This window comes from Dermacentor silvarum, chromosome 7 (genome assembly GCF_013339745.2).
Source record: "Dermacentor silvarum isolate Dsil-2018 chromosome 7, BIME_Dsil_1.4, whole genome shotgun sequence".
Lineage (NCBI taxonomy): Eukaryota > Metazoa > Arthropoda > Arachnida > Ixodida > Ixodidae > Dermacentor > Dermacentor silvarum.
In genome coordinates, this window is record NC_051160.1 from 116,836,559 (window position 1) to 116,851,542 (window position 14,984).

The 14,984-nt window shown below is 42.2% G+C and overlaps 1 protein-coding gene across 12 annotated transcripts in view; it reads right to left on the reverse strand.

The window, feature by feature from the left end:
- Positions 1-14,984, reverse strand: part of LOC119458380 (mitogen-activated protein kinase kinase kinase kinase 5) — a 153,861-nt gene that overhangs the window by 31,468 nt on the left and 107,409 nt on the right. For 5 of the 12 annotated variants that reach the window (XM_037720213.2, XM_037720218.2, XM_037720221.2 and 2 more), the window contains one exon: positions 6,116-6,220. The exons of 3 other annotated variants lie outside the window; for them this stretch is intronic. In XM_037720213.2, coding sequence (XP_037576141.1) covers positions 6,116-6,220 — 105 coding nt within the window. The remainder of the gene's footprint in view (positions 1-6,115; positions 6,221-14,984) is intronic. 4 more of the 12 variants (XM_037720216.2, XM_037720222.2, XM_037720223.2 and 1 more) reach the window with 1 other exon arrangement.

Sequence of the window (14,984 nt, forward strand, 5' to 3'; positions counted from 1 at the left end):
AAGTTGTTCAAGTTCTCATCCTAATGAGCAAGCTTATTAAGCATGCAAAGAACAGCCCAACTAAACTATTTTTAACCATCCTTACATACACAGCTGGGTCATTGTGGATGCATCATCCTTATCACAGGCGCATCATCATCCATTGTACTCAAACAGTGCAGTGCAAAGCAATGCATCCACAGTATTCAGAATTGTCGGCGCATTGTCCATATTACAGACAATGCAACCACAATTTTGAGTACTCCAGCTCTGAAATATGCAGAACAGAACTCTTCAAACTAAAGTTTGCCCTTTGTCCAGAGATTCATTTTAACTCTAACCCCTTCTTTTAGCATTCCATTAGTAGAGGGCAGCACCTCCCCTTCCACTAAAGTACTAGTCAATACTTCTTGCAACAACGCTCAACAATGTCTGCGCTGCAATTTACTCGTCGGACACGTTCAGTACCCACTCGAAAGCTCTGAACTGAAGGGGTGCACCTGAAGCAATTTTTTATCACAGGGAACACAGAACGGGTGGTACCCAGACGCAGTCAGTCGAGAGGCAATGCTGCCCTTTAGTCAGCAGAGGAAAAGGAAACGTTAAAGTCAAAGCCCATCTTTGAATACTGATGATACGCCTGGCAGCAAGAATGAGTTAAACTTCATATTTAATAGACTGAATGCAGAAGAGGCAAGCACCTAGGGATTTAAAGGTTAACAATAAACAACTACGGATACAGCTAACATGAAAAACTACGAGTGAGTGTCAAATCGCAGGTGCGCTAGGAGTGTTAATGAGGAACGAAATCATCAGGCATCCAAAGCACAGTGAAAAGCAGGCAGAGAAGAAAACGTGTTACGAGAGAATCGAGTAATATTGTGATGTGCAACAGTACCCTTCTACAATTGTGTAAAAATTTGCTAAAGTCCCCCAAGAGGAAAATGTGCGCACTTCAAAACAAGCCAAATCAGGCCACAATTCGCCAGCGGCAGAGGTGTAGCGACAGAGCAGCAGCAATAGCGAGAGCAGCAACAGCAAGTAATTGCAAAGAGGCAGAGTGGCTGTTTAACACAGCATTCAAGTCCCTGCAGAGGGTGTGCGCATGAGCATCAAATGCAAAAGTGTAGTGGAGTCTTGTTGCAGCAGCAGCGCGGCGCATACAGCGTTGACTAAAAGAGCACTGCGACAGATGCGATGCAGCACGCGTTTTTCAAACCCAGAGAAAGAAGGCACTCAAGAGTGTGAGAAGAGGCAGCAGCAGCAGCAGCATCAAAGTGAAGGCGGAGAAAGCAAGGTAAGGACGCATTGACAAGAGCTGGGACAAATGCAGGCACACACACACCTGGGAAGCAGCGACATAATATGACAACTAGTGTCACCCCATTGGCACTAAACAATTTGCACACGCTTTTCCTCCATCTAAACCGTGCTGCGTTGGATATAGCCGTAGTAGTACTCCTGACAATAAGATGAGGTTTCACTGCCTTCGATACTTTTTATTCCAGTGAGTTTCCCACTGAGTTCAATGAAGGGACTATGTGTGTAATGCTACAATACTCTGGATGTAATGGTAATTCTCCGGACTTCATTTACTCTCTTAGCTAACACCGTTATAGATTTTCCAAACCGGTGGTGATACTTTTATTTTACAGTACTTTTCTTCCTATTCTGATTATATCATGTAAGAAGGAGTTGCCGCCACCATTTTAGGTGACTAAATCTCTTCGTTGCATTTCCATTTCAATAAAAAAAAAAAAATAGCAAAGTGTGGGAAGCTAATGTCACCAATAGACAAAACTAGGCAAAAGCAGTTTTTGTGGCTAATTGCACTTCACCTCTCTGTGCAGAGAAAGTGAAGCTGCCAATGACATTGTAAACTTCCAGCTTTGCAAAACATCATACTAGTATCTGACTAGTACCTCTGACAAAACCTCAGCATTCTAAAGGTCTTTTTTTTTTTTTTTTTTACTTTAAAGTACAGACATCTCAAGCTTGCCACAGGCCAGATGACAACAACCAGTTCTAGCATAGCAGAGATACTAGCACAGATGACTACCGGAATTGTACAGCGTACGGAAATCACATACATGATTTTATTCAAAAAGCCATGTGCGCGCACCTGAGGGAAACTACCGAAGCAAGAAGCCATGCCTAGCAGCATTTTTTTTATGTTTGCTGCCCCAACTAAACAGCACATTTTTTGTAGCGTTAGGCAGCTAACAAACTAGGCCAATATGAGATGAGCTTCACGAGAGTAGTAAACACAATTACACGTGACACAAAGCAACCCATGATGCCCCCTGAAGCTCTTCTATGACACCGCAACCAGCTCTCGGTTGTGTGCCGACTTTCTCAGTGACTTACACAGGTGACGGTAACTGGATTAAACATTACAATAATTAAACATTTTTTTTTCATGTCCTAAAGTCCTGGAGCTGCATGTTCCATTATATCTGTTCATGTAAAGCATGCCATCTGGTCTGTTCTCCTCAATACAAAGCCGAAGTTATAAATTGTGCTGCTTGATACTAACGGCAACATTTTATTTGGAGGCCAAGTGTCTGCTAAACGGCCTTTATTGTACACAATAAAGTTAGAGGCAATTATATCCAGGACTTCACTTTCTAGATCAAACTTTTTGCATGGTTATCAGAGCAGTAGATTGTAAGCAAGACAGCAGTTCCTTTTACATCTGCAGGCACCTGATATCATGCAGCAGTCAACCAATTAGTGTCAATAATTAAGTGAATGATTCAGCACATTTATTGAACTGTAATACCTATGACCCACAACCGCTCACTAAATGTGCTTAGAAGAATCATAACATTATGAGAAAAACATCGGTACAGACACAGTGTGCAATGATAGCAGAATTCATTCACTTTTGTGTACATCTTAACGAAGCTCATCTACTGTGCAAGGCTCTGTAAATACAACCTAACTAAGTCTACAGTGTATATCTAGTCATGAGTATACAAACAATACCACAATGCTGTATATTATAACATCAGACAAGAGAAGAGCAGCTAACATAGTTATGTAACAGGCAAGTTAGTATGATGGTTACTGACATAACTACATGCAGTGAGTTCACAAAGAAACTGAAACAAAAATTACATGCCGCCCGGTTCAGCTCAGACATAGCATGCAAGAAAGCCATGATAGCTAGATATGTTGCAACTTAACAGTGAAGGTGAACAATGGGAAGTGCTTATGTCTGGATCCACAAAATATTCATTTGTCAGCTTTCCTTAGATCTATACACAAAGGTCACAATGCCCATGTTCATACAAATTCCTCACAATTTCTGCCTTCTTTTCAACAAAGCAAGAATTTGAAATGACAAGTGTTGCACAATCTTCCGTCAGGTCAGTTCTGCTAACTACACCAATAGTTAGCAAAAAGACTAAAACGAAATTTGCCTCTTAAATGTTAAAGCCACACTGTGGCGTACTTCGAGAAAAGCAATCTGCTAATTCTTGCATTTCATTGCAACACGGGACCAACACAAGCTCGTGAGACAGATTCAGTCGTCACATTGTCACTCCATAGATTTTCTGTGTACTGCAGCCACTTTGTGGTCTCACAGTAGACTGGCCAATAAAGTATAGACAAACAATTTCTAAGTGTTCAATAAATAGAAGGGCCAGGCATCCATGATTTTTCCAGCTAGACCGTAGGCTCGTTCATGCAGAAATTTTACACAAACGCAGCATTTCACAGCGGACTTAATTTATTATTACGTTGTCAGACATTCCCCCCCCCCCTTTTTTTTTGTCCACAATAAATTCAAATTGCGTGTAGGCGGCGGCGTCACTGTCAATTTCGCTGCGACGTAAAGGTGGCGCCACCTGTCGCAACTACAGCAAACGCGGCCTAGATTTCGGATTTATTGTGGAAAAAACAGACAAGTAAAGCCCGTAAATGCGATATCAAACTAAATCCACAGGGAAATGCTGCCTTTGCGAGAAATTTTAGCACAAATGAGCAAGCGGTTTACTTGAAAGAGTCATGGTGTTTTAGTACACAAGAAAAGGGACAGGGGTAAGAGGCATGTAAGTCCTATTTACGGAAGACTGTATAACTAGCATCCATTTATGACAGACACTAAGCTCAGTACAGAGCTCTACAGACCCAAAAACCTAGTTTGAAGCTATATGTAGGCTGTCAAATTTTGTGTGTGTGTGTGTGTGTGTTACAGGCACTTTGCTTTCCTATGTGGACAGTGCAAGCTCAAAAGCGCAGACAAACAAGTAGTGCACACAAAACAAAACAAGTGAGCAAAGTCCTCGCTCCAAACAAAAACGCCAGCAAGCCACAAAGGCTGCACAGCAGTACGCAGCTGATTGTGAGAGGCAGCACAGCATGACACTCAAGGCAAAAAGTCAACGATGAGTGGCCGAAACTGCAACCGTGGTATTGCTTGATAAGTTTGGTTTCATAAAAACTGTACTTTTCAGCTGTCACATTTACAATGGCTTCGCAGCTAGCAGACTTTGCCATCAATGTCACTAAAACTGCTTTTGAACAAAACTTTAGGATGATCACCATCATCATCATTGATTTTCAGGTTGACTGCACGATGGAGGAGTCTGGCAATAATCTCCAGTCAGCCTTGTTTTGTGAGCCCACTCTAAGGCTTCCAATTTTCAAATCTCACCACATTATCTAATCCTGCACTGACCTTAACTGCGTTTTTCTTCCTTTGGCCCCCTATTCAGTTACTTAAATAGACAACTGGTTATGAGCTCTACATATCATATGACTTGCCTATCTCTATTTCTTTTTCATTTCCACTAAAATATCAGTTTTTGAGGGAGATGAAGAAAAACAAGGAAGCTCCAAGACTTTCAGGTGCACTCTTTTAAGATGTAGCAATTCGAACAGTTGCACCCACTTACAGATTGAATATCTACAGTTTTGTATTTCTGTCACCGATGATCTTCTTTTTTAATCTGTATAAAATAAAATTCTAAAGAATCTAGAAGATTGTCACCCTATTTACTTGTGTTTTGCTGCTTTTCCCTCTTTCAAGTGTGTGCCATTAGTTTTCCATGCTTTAACACCTGTGAGTGGCACATTCATAATATCGTGATATACTATCGCGATATTGTTACGGGGAGATTACATCCATCAAAAATGTTACGGGGAAATCATATTTATGAGCATAGACTGGCCAGATGGTACAGCCCTGCAGCCAAGACCAAGGTCAGCACGAGCACAGCACCAGCCAAAACCGCTGTCGTCGTCTTTGTCAATGTGCAAAGCACCCGTCACAACATCATGATATTACGACGGCTCCCATACCCATTTCTAGCAAGTCATCATGATAAGATAGATGTGATGCGTGTAGCACACTCTTGAAATGCTGCGATGACCATGACTTGACCTAATATGCAAGATGATATATGATCAATAGATGGCAAACTGCTTGCTGTAGCAGCTGCTCAATGACTGTCACCTGTGCCTGCTCCTACTGGTGCTGCAGAGTTGAATGAAGTTTGTGAAAATAAATGTCCCGCCTCCATCTTAATATTCTTTATCTGCCTCATGGCCCGTGTTTCTTCTTCACCACTTAACAATGTCAATGCGTAAAACTCAAAAATAAAGACCCATGCACGATGCTGTGTGAAGCACATGACTCGGGAATGCAGCCATGCTTTGCAGTTTCGTGCAGCAAAATTTGTAGCAGCTGGCACAGCCATAAAGTGGTGAGCTTGACTGGCATGCAGTGAACAGGAGGTTTAACCTCGCTCTACAGTTGGATTAATTTATTTTTAGCCTGTGGCTGATATCGGTTGCATTGGTAATGCCATACATCGATTCAAGTCGAGGAAGAGCACCAAAAAGCTATCGCTGCATAAATGTCTCACTAAACGTTTCATGGGTCAGAGCACTGGCTCGAGCTAGCTTAGTGCCATTGCTGATGTGGGCCAGAGGGGCATGTGACAACTGAAAAGACAGGCCAGCAGTTATAGTTATCGAAAAAAAATGCAAACCATGACAAAAAAAAAAATGCCCGTCGAGCAACAGGTTAGTGCTGTTAGTGACAATAATAAAAGTAACAAAACCACCGGCCAAGTCCAATCTTGCTTTCGCAGGAGAAAAACAGCGGCGTGCAACAACTGCTTACTGTTGTGAGTACTTGAGGTCCTGGTCAGACAACCTCTCAGTGTGACCCCTGCACGAAAGGTCGGCGCACTTTTGAGCACCCTGCTCGCACAAGGGCAGCAGCTGACTGAAACGTCCAACAAGTATCAATACACAGAGGTGGAAAAAAAAGTTAAGAAAAAGCAAATCCATTATGACACCACATGAAGGTGAAGTAGTCAAACAACAATTTTCCACACTAATCAATTTCACATCCACCAAGAAGAGTGAGGACAGCTGTACTAAAAAGAGGAAACACAAGAATTGCAGGTGCATGCGAGTGAATCAGGATGGAAAACAAGCTACAAACTACATGACCGCGCGCAGCTGATGACAATCTTGTCAGGCATAAATATGCAGCACCACAATTTTTCTGTAAAAGACATGAACTGACGAAGATCATGAACATACACTGTAGACCGATGCATAGGTCTGTGACGAGCTCGAGACGGAAGGCAGTACAAATAGTATTACCTTAGTACACACACACGTACATTAGGATGCACTTATGTGACAAAGAAAGGTTTGTCAACTACATGTCCATGATGTCATTCCTAGAAAAGTTCTCGGAGCATTACTACAGGAAGCACTTTTCACATATTCTGCTTCCACGCCGACAAATATATGTGGTGCAATTACAATATACAGTGTCGAAAGTGTCCCAGGCCAATCACAATAATTTCTCATGAAGGATCCTGAGACTTTCATCACCAATGCACTTTGCTTGTGAGAATCCAATACTCTTAGTCTCAAAAATGTCTTCCACACCATTTTTCTCTCACCAAAGCTCCTGGAATTGTGTGGGCCGAAGAGTATCAAGAAGGAATGGTTTGAGATGTGAAAATAAACCAGCCTTCCCAAGCACACACTCCCACACCACAGCACAAATTTACTGAAGTTTAGAGAGGGCTTCGTGCCAAGATTCCTGTCCCTTGCAAAAAGAGATTATGAAGACAATCATTTTTTGCATGAAGTGTGTTTGCAGTTGTGGCACACATCACGATACGACATGCACCTGCACAGATGTTTGCACTAACACAGCAGCCTATCTGCCATGTGCAAAATTTTCTAAATGCCAAAAAGTATCGCGAAAGAAATGCAGGTGGATGCAGCCTTGCACAAATGCAGACTCTTTAAAAAGAAAAAGAAAAACAGTCTGATGCAGATCACATAAGACTTCAAAGTTAATCTATAACCCATTCGCTGCAAAGCCGGCAAATCGCCGGGCACACCTGCAGTGTTGATATTGCCGAAGCTGGCGGATTGCCAGGCAGCCGTTTTTTGTACTTCTCGAAGTTACTGATGTATAGCAGCACTTGTCGGTTTATCTGAGCATGGCTAGATTTGGCACCGACAGATGGAAATAGTTGCCTGTGTTGCTTGAATGCACTTTTGTATGCTTGTGGTTGTTCTTTGACAGTATCAAGTGGGCAGAAGAAATGGTGGCAGCCAGTAGCTGCTCTCTCCGAGCGCGAGATATTGAATATTTTCTTCGACAGTGACAGCAATGACAAGCCTTGTGACAACAACACTTTCTTTGAGCTTTCTTCTGGAGACGAGAGTGAATCTGATGGTAAGTGTGACTCGGATTCGCCAGAGGACGACGGCCCATGCCAGAGTGCTTCAAACTTTTTCGCACAATGAAATGCCTGTGACTTCATAAACTGCACAAAGTAAAATCTGAATTATTCTCGAATGCAAATAAATGTATGTTTCATAATTTTCCAACCAAATATTTGACCTAGGCGCTCATGGCACAAAGGAAAATGAGCGTATGGCAAACTACTCCTTTCAGTAAAACAACGCGCAGTACAGAAGGCCTTTGCACATGGTGGCAAATGGGTTCAGGAAGCAGTGGCACAAGTGTGTCAGCAACAAAATAGGGGTGTGCAAATAGCAGTTTCTGAGACTGAATCGAATATCACTGAAGACTGAAGGAATATGAATCGAATTGCACCAAGAGCAAAGTTAAACAAATTTTGAATATTTTTTTAATATATTGCGGATAATGTACAGCATTCTCACCCTTAATACCAACAAATTTTCACATCCTGGTATTCCCAACATTAGAAAGCTTGTCATTGCAATGCATATTTGTAAGGCATGCTTTCTCAATAGCACAAAGGAAGCAACAGGAACTAAGCAGTTCTTTCACTAACTCAGGGCTCTTTAGAGCCTCTGTGGTGATGTATTACAATATAAAGTTTAGAAAGGCAGCCTCGTGGACCAATTAACATCTGTGAATACTTTCAAGACCCAACACAGCAATGTGTCTCATTTACGGTGATTGCAGAGCAAAAAGAAAGCACTTTTTCTGTAGTTCAAATGGTAGTGACAGACGCTGCCATTCCTCAATCAAGTAGGTTGCAGTAAAACATATTCGGATTTAATTCAATGAAAGGCCACACGCGCTGCATCTATAAATAGTACCAAACAATGCCCAATGCTATGTCTGAACAAAATATTATTCAGAGTGGTCATGGTATAGCTGGGAAAATCTGGCTCCCTGAGTGATGCTGCATACTCTAGTACGTTATTTCCACTTCGGATAGGTTCCGTAAAAATGGCTGGTCAGACTGATCACTTTTTCCCATGTCTTCACAACAGTTATTGCATTTTTTTTTAATTTCATGTTAGATAATGCACAGTCAACGACACGTGCTCAAAAGCTACTAAAAGAATTCACATTTTCAAACAGTAGAATATTCAATTCATTATTCAATTTTTTTAATATTTGCACACCACGCAAAATACAAGGGCACAAGGACGTGCGTGACTGCCAATCCCCTCCTCCACCCAACGGCTGCCACATTACGTGAAACATTCCAAATGGGCTCCTAGCTACCAAAAATGATTATTGCCTGCTAGGGCAAAGCTTAGTCAAGTGCAAAACACAGAACACAAGCTGTTTCTTGAATGAAACCTAAAACTACACAACTACTTACTAAAAGGCTTGCCAAACACACTACACATAGTGTTTACAGAGACTTCAGCCCTAACTATACACGGTCTGCAAACTACCGAGACTACATTGTGTTTTCTATCTTAGTGCAATGCCCTATTGTTTCACATGAGAAGTACACACAGCAAACAAGCACAGAGAAGCTTTCCACAGTGTCCTCAGCATTTGCACATTCAAATCTGGTCGCATTCATGCCACGCTTCTGTAATCAGACAGAAAATGAACTTCGCACAGCTGCTTACACAGCAGAACCGGTTGTCTAAAGCAACTTAAAACCGGCTCGACATTTTCCCCATACAATGTCCCGGTAATGTTTTACAGCTGAATACTGTTGCTTGCAATGTTTTGAGGATACATATTTGTCTGTCAGCTGAGGCTATAGCAGAGTAAAGTTTTGAAGGTACAGTGGCAAAACTCGGGCTGCAAGTTTCTCAGTGAAAATTGGCTAAAGACGGCACAGGTAAGGCTTGTCTGCAAACGATTAGCTTGGAGACAAAGAGAGTGCCACAATGTCTGGCAATACGGAGAGCACCATTTGTTACAGGTGCACTACAACACAATGGACTTACACCGTCGCGCTACATAAGACTACACTGCACGCTTACAGAATACTCCCGAAACTTCTCCCATGAATGCCCACTGAATGCTATAAGTAGTGCACCCATAAAACACAAGTTAAAAAGAACTTGCCTTCACTAAGCATTTTGAATCGTGCAGTAAGTGATGATTGCTTACAACTTCTCACTGTATTGCATGAACTCAGAAATTAGTAGCACTTCTGAGAGCTGGCCCAACACTCACAGTGTTGAGTATAGCTCTGCTCTGTCCATACACATTCAAGAACCAAAAAGGCCATTGAACAAGAGGAAAGTCTCCAGGCAATGATCAATTTACAATGCTTGTGTTCTTTAATGCATGAAACATTTTCTCGATTGCATTAGTTAGCTACTCTAACGAACTGAATAAGAATGCAAAGAATGGTTTGTGGGAAATTGCAAGAGCAAGCACTTCCACGGGTATCTTATTAGTCTGCTCAGAATGTGCCCCTAAATGTAGCCACACTCTAAAGATTCCAATCTTCTCCCATACTGAAGTTATCTCCCCCAATGCAACATGTTTGAGCAAGAAAGCCTGGAAGTGTGATGATTGTCACAGACGTGCCCGAAACCAAGCCCAACCTCGAACTGTGAGGAGTAATCAAACACAGCCTCTCACCCTGCGCAGCCACCTACCTCCTTCCAGTGTTGTAAGCACAAAGTCAAAACATAGCCAGTTCCAGACACCCGCAAGCCAGACAAAGTACGCACCCACTCGTCGTTCCATTGATGCCTTGTAGCTCACATACTAAATACAGAGCCCAGACATAGACGAGAACATGATGCTTTAAGCAACGGGCAAGCAAGACGACAAGTATAACATTCCCCACGGCCACTCCTGAACCCCTGCATTGTGAGCTGCACAATTTCATGCTGACTCTCACACACATTCATTAAGAATTTTCCTTTTTTGCTGCTTTCATACTTTCTAAATATGCAGTAATCTTTCCGCAGTAGACTGAGGAATGCACATCTACGGCACTGATGCAAAAAGAAAAACAGTGCAAAAGAAATAAAATGAGAAAAAAAAAACAGGCACCAGGCTAACAACAAATGTGTAGGACGTGAACACAAAAGGCCAACAGCTGCGCGGTTGTGATGCGAAGGCAGACAGATCAGAGCGCAGCTGCGGTTCGTGCTCGGCAGCAGACGACGACGATGCTGACAACAGACGGTACAGAAGGTAGTATATATAAAAAAAGACCATCAACAGCTGGGACAACAACAGCTGTTCTTCAAGCTCACAAGAAAGATGAACACATTAACTATAGTGCGACAATATGTGCTGCTATAACATGCTCTGTGTACAAGCATACCAGAAAAAAAAATATACCAGTAAAATAAAATTACTGTTTTACATGTTTTCTGCTTTGGATGTAAATTACAAACTAGAGAGATTGTCACAAAATTATGAGCTCTCTTAAGCTTTCTAGGAAGTCAGCTTCACTTTTGTTCATCAAGTGAAGATAAATTTAGAAATTTTAGCCTCACTCGCTCATTGCCAAATGGTTCTCTCTAAAACAACACTAGTGAGATGAAAGGCATTATATGTACCAGCATAAAAAGTTGATTTCAAGGTGCCATTGAAGCACTAATACGGTCACTGCTGAAGTGCTCTAAGAAGAGCTGCTGAAACACCATCCCAGCAACAGAGAGCTGTAGCAAGTCCATGTACGTACTACCCTTTACGAAATACTGGTTCGCCAAAAACGCGGACGGCAGTAACAACACTGGTCGCAACATCTTGTGACACTTTGTCCATTCACAATGCTTTAGAAAAGCTTTTGTGTTACATCCGTGTTTTTGGCTAGAGCAAAAAAAGTGTACCACGTGTCAACAACTCTGTTGCTGCTGACACTTTACACCAGCAACAAAGTAAGATGTGCTTGGTTCTCCGCAATAATAGTAGCGCTGTGTCCTCTGTGGTTAAACTCTGTGCAACAAGATAGCACCAACAGTGCGGCTGCTCATGTCTACATCTTTGGTAACACGGTACTCCACGTAAGTAAGCTAACGAGCTCATACTCTAAAGTAACAATAACAAGCCACAAACCTCTCTGACCTTCAGCACAAGTAGAAAAGTTAAACACAAATTTGTCACGATAGCAAAAACGGTACAGCGCTGACATGCCTGTCATACACAGACTGTTTTGACACACGCAAGAGAAGTAGACAAAGAAACATGTACGTTGCCAGTTATTGCCAATATGCCTGCAAAGCACCCTAGATGGTACCGCAGCATGTAATCTCCATAAAGCTCCAATCAGAGAAATTGGTCACCACAACACGTAAGCAAACAAAACTACAACAAAGTCTATGCAGGATAACAGTTTCCACACAAAACAGACACCACATTTGTATAAAACAAGTTTGACATTACAAGAGAATGCGCATTCAGACGCAAACAACACAATAACAGCAATGGGCCCACGCTACAGCATAAGTAGATATGTGCATGGCCACACACACACTGCTTCCCTTCTACACAACAGGCAAACACAGCACACAGCTCTAAACACAGCGAACTGAAAACACAACACACAGAATTTATACCTTAGAGAATAGCTGAGTCATATTTAAAGAATAAAATCCTGTAGCATTGGCATACACCTAAAAGCAGCAAAAAGCTTTCAAGAGATGGCAACATTGCCTTTACAAGTCTCCCATCAGCCAGCGGCTTTCCATGAAACTCAATTGCCTGTTCAAGAATAGCATGAAATCGTTAAAAGAACACATTCTTCTGCCCCTACCTTTGCCAAGTGTCACCCCTCCTTATGGTCCTAGAAAAGGCTTCAATGTTAACTTCAATCTGAACTGTAATTTATGGATGTTGCACCTCCGCTTTGACACAAGTGACATAAATATAACAAGAAACTGAAAGAATTACTATTATTTTTTGGCTATGCAGGTACATTTCCATGCCGTTTCCGTTATGTCATATTTAGGTAATGTGCTCCCTTCCAATTCTAAATGGCAATTCAACTGAACCAAGCTCTATATACCTGGGTCACAAAACCACACCTATTAAAAAAAAGGTGAGAGAGAAAAAAGCACTATTTTTGGGACTTGAATGTCAAATGCCAAAAGCACAGCAACTCTGAATTTCAACATCCAAAAAGATTTACCGGAAACTTTATAGGCTTTGGCAGACAAATTATACAAGGCTGTGGTCACAGATCTCTTATGTACTTTAAGAAGGCAGTGCCACAACAGCTGACAGCATATTTTAGATCCTGCGTTCACTTTCTGGCTCTGATCTATGCTTTTAACAGTGGAGCTGTGTAAGCCGGCCGTAATGTGTCTGCTGAATCCAAAAATGTGGGCCGATACTGGCGGTGATGCAGAAAGGGTCCAAGCGCAATGGCACATACCCCTGTGAACTAGCGAAGCTGAGCCTGGCTAAGTCTAGCGAAGCATGGTTGGAACTACTTAAGCTTAGTCAGTCATCGATAGACAATTGACAGCCAATTAATAGCTAATGAATAATTGACAAATAATCAATAAATTCCGGGAAATGCTGGGGATGACTAGGTAGTGCTTAGCCTAGCCCAAATACATGACTAATACCTTGCGACAGCCAATTGATAGCCAATCAATAGCTAATCGATAATCGATCAATAATCAATACATTCCGGGAAATGGTAGGGATGACTTGGTAGTGCTTGGCCTAGCCCAAAAGCAAGGACTAGCTAGGTGCCCATCAGCTCCGCTGTCTCTTTAGCAGTGCGCCTCCAGTGGAAGCTACACTAATTTTTTCATTTTAATTCTTTGTAAAGTTTGCCTTTTGCCTTTAGAAAGACCAGGAGGAATATGCAAGTGACAACAGAGAAGCTCTATGACGAGGAACTCCATGCTGCTAAAGTTCTCTGAGGGCCTCGACTTCAAAACACAACCATCTAAGAGTGTGCGAAAAGGCTAGAAGTGAGTGCATCTGCAACGACAGAATGTGTTTCAGAAGAACAAAGTCAGCAACTGCGTTGCACATTGTCAAGAAGATCCTGGGGAAAACTAAGAGTTCGCAATGACCTATGCGTCAAGTGGCCCAAAATGTAGGAACTTCTCCCAACTATTCGTTCAGAACTCTAAAAGATCTGCTCATGTTCCCTAACAAGTATCAAAAAGTTTGTGGACTGGCTGAGCGCACACGAGAGACCAGAGCTGCTTAAGTGCTTCAGCAGTGCGGCATGTCACTGAAGCATTCTTTCTACAGGCAAGGCTGTTGTCACCAACAAGCACTTCATAAACCCCAAAAACGACAGCTTATTGGCAGAGAGCCGCACAGATGCCAACAGCAAGTTCACCAATCACGCCAGGAGTTGCTCACCCTCAATCAGAGATGACATTTAGGGTAATCGCTTTTGAACAGCAAGTGAGGGTGAAAAGTGCAAACTAACTGAAAGACATCTTGTAGAAAAACTATTTGCATTTCACTGAATCTCACATAGACGATAGTAAGTGGAAGGGCACAGCAGGACTTGGCTCCGGCTGACAAGGTGAAGCTGGTGCCACAGTGGCACGGGAAAAGCTTCCAGGACTTCATCATCACTGTAGAATCGCTGCCAAGAAACGCAGATTTAAACCTCCTAGACTATTCAGTCCAATTTGTGTTGGAGAGAAAAGCCTGCTCTACTTTCTGAAGAATTCAGCCTGTCTCCATCATGTGTTATACCTGTGTCACACGTCCACTTCTGATCGTGATCGGGGCCGATCCAAATCAGATGTCTTGATCACGATCAACAATGGTCAATGCTACATGGTCCAACGATCCGGATCAAGTTATTACCTGCTGATCGCCGGAAACTGTCAGAACTGCATAATGCCTGGGCTACAAATTCAGATAGAAAAGTATGGTTAAATTTGGACAATCTTTCAATTTTACAGCTTACTATTGCTGATAAAGATTTTTAAACATTTTTATAGAGCTGCCTTCACTTTTTTTTTTTTTAGTGTTTTCAGAATACTACGCTAGAGGGTGAAAAGACGTCAGTCTGCAATCGCGATCAAGACATGAAGAGGCCGGATCCGGATCCCACAAGACCGTGATCGCAACGATTTGTATAGCAACAATCGATCCGGATCAAGCTCAATCCGGATCGGCCCCGAACGCGATCATAAGCGTACGTGTGACACCAGTATAAGAAGAAGGCGGGACGGAATTAGATGGAGACCCCATCCATGACACCAGTGATACATGTCTGGAGCAATCAAAGCCATTCACACAAAAGGAGGACTTTTTCAAAGACTAGTTCCACTGCCAAACATTAGTTTATAGAAATAATGTTCCCTAGCCATTT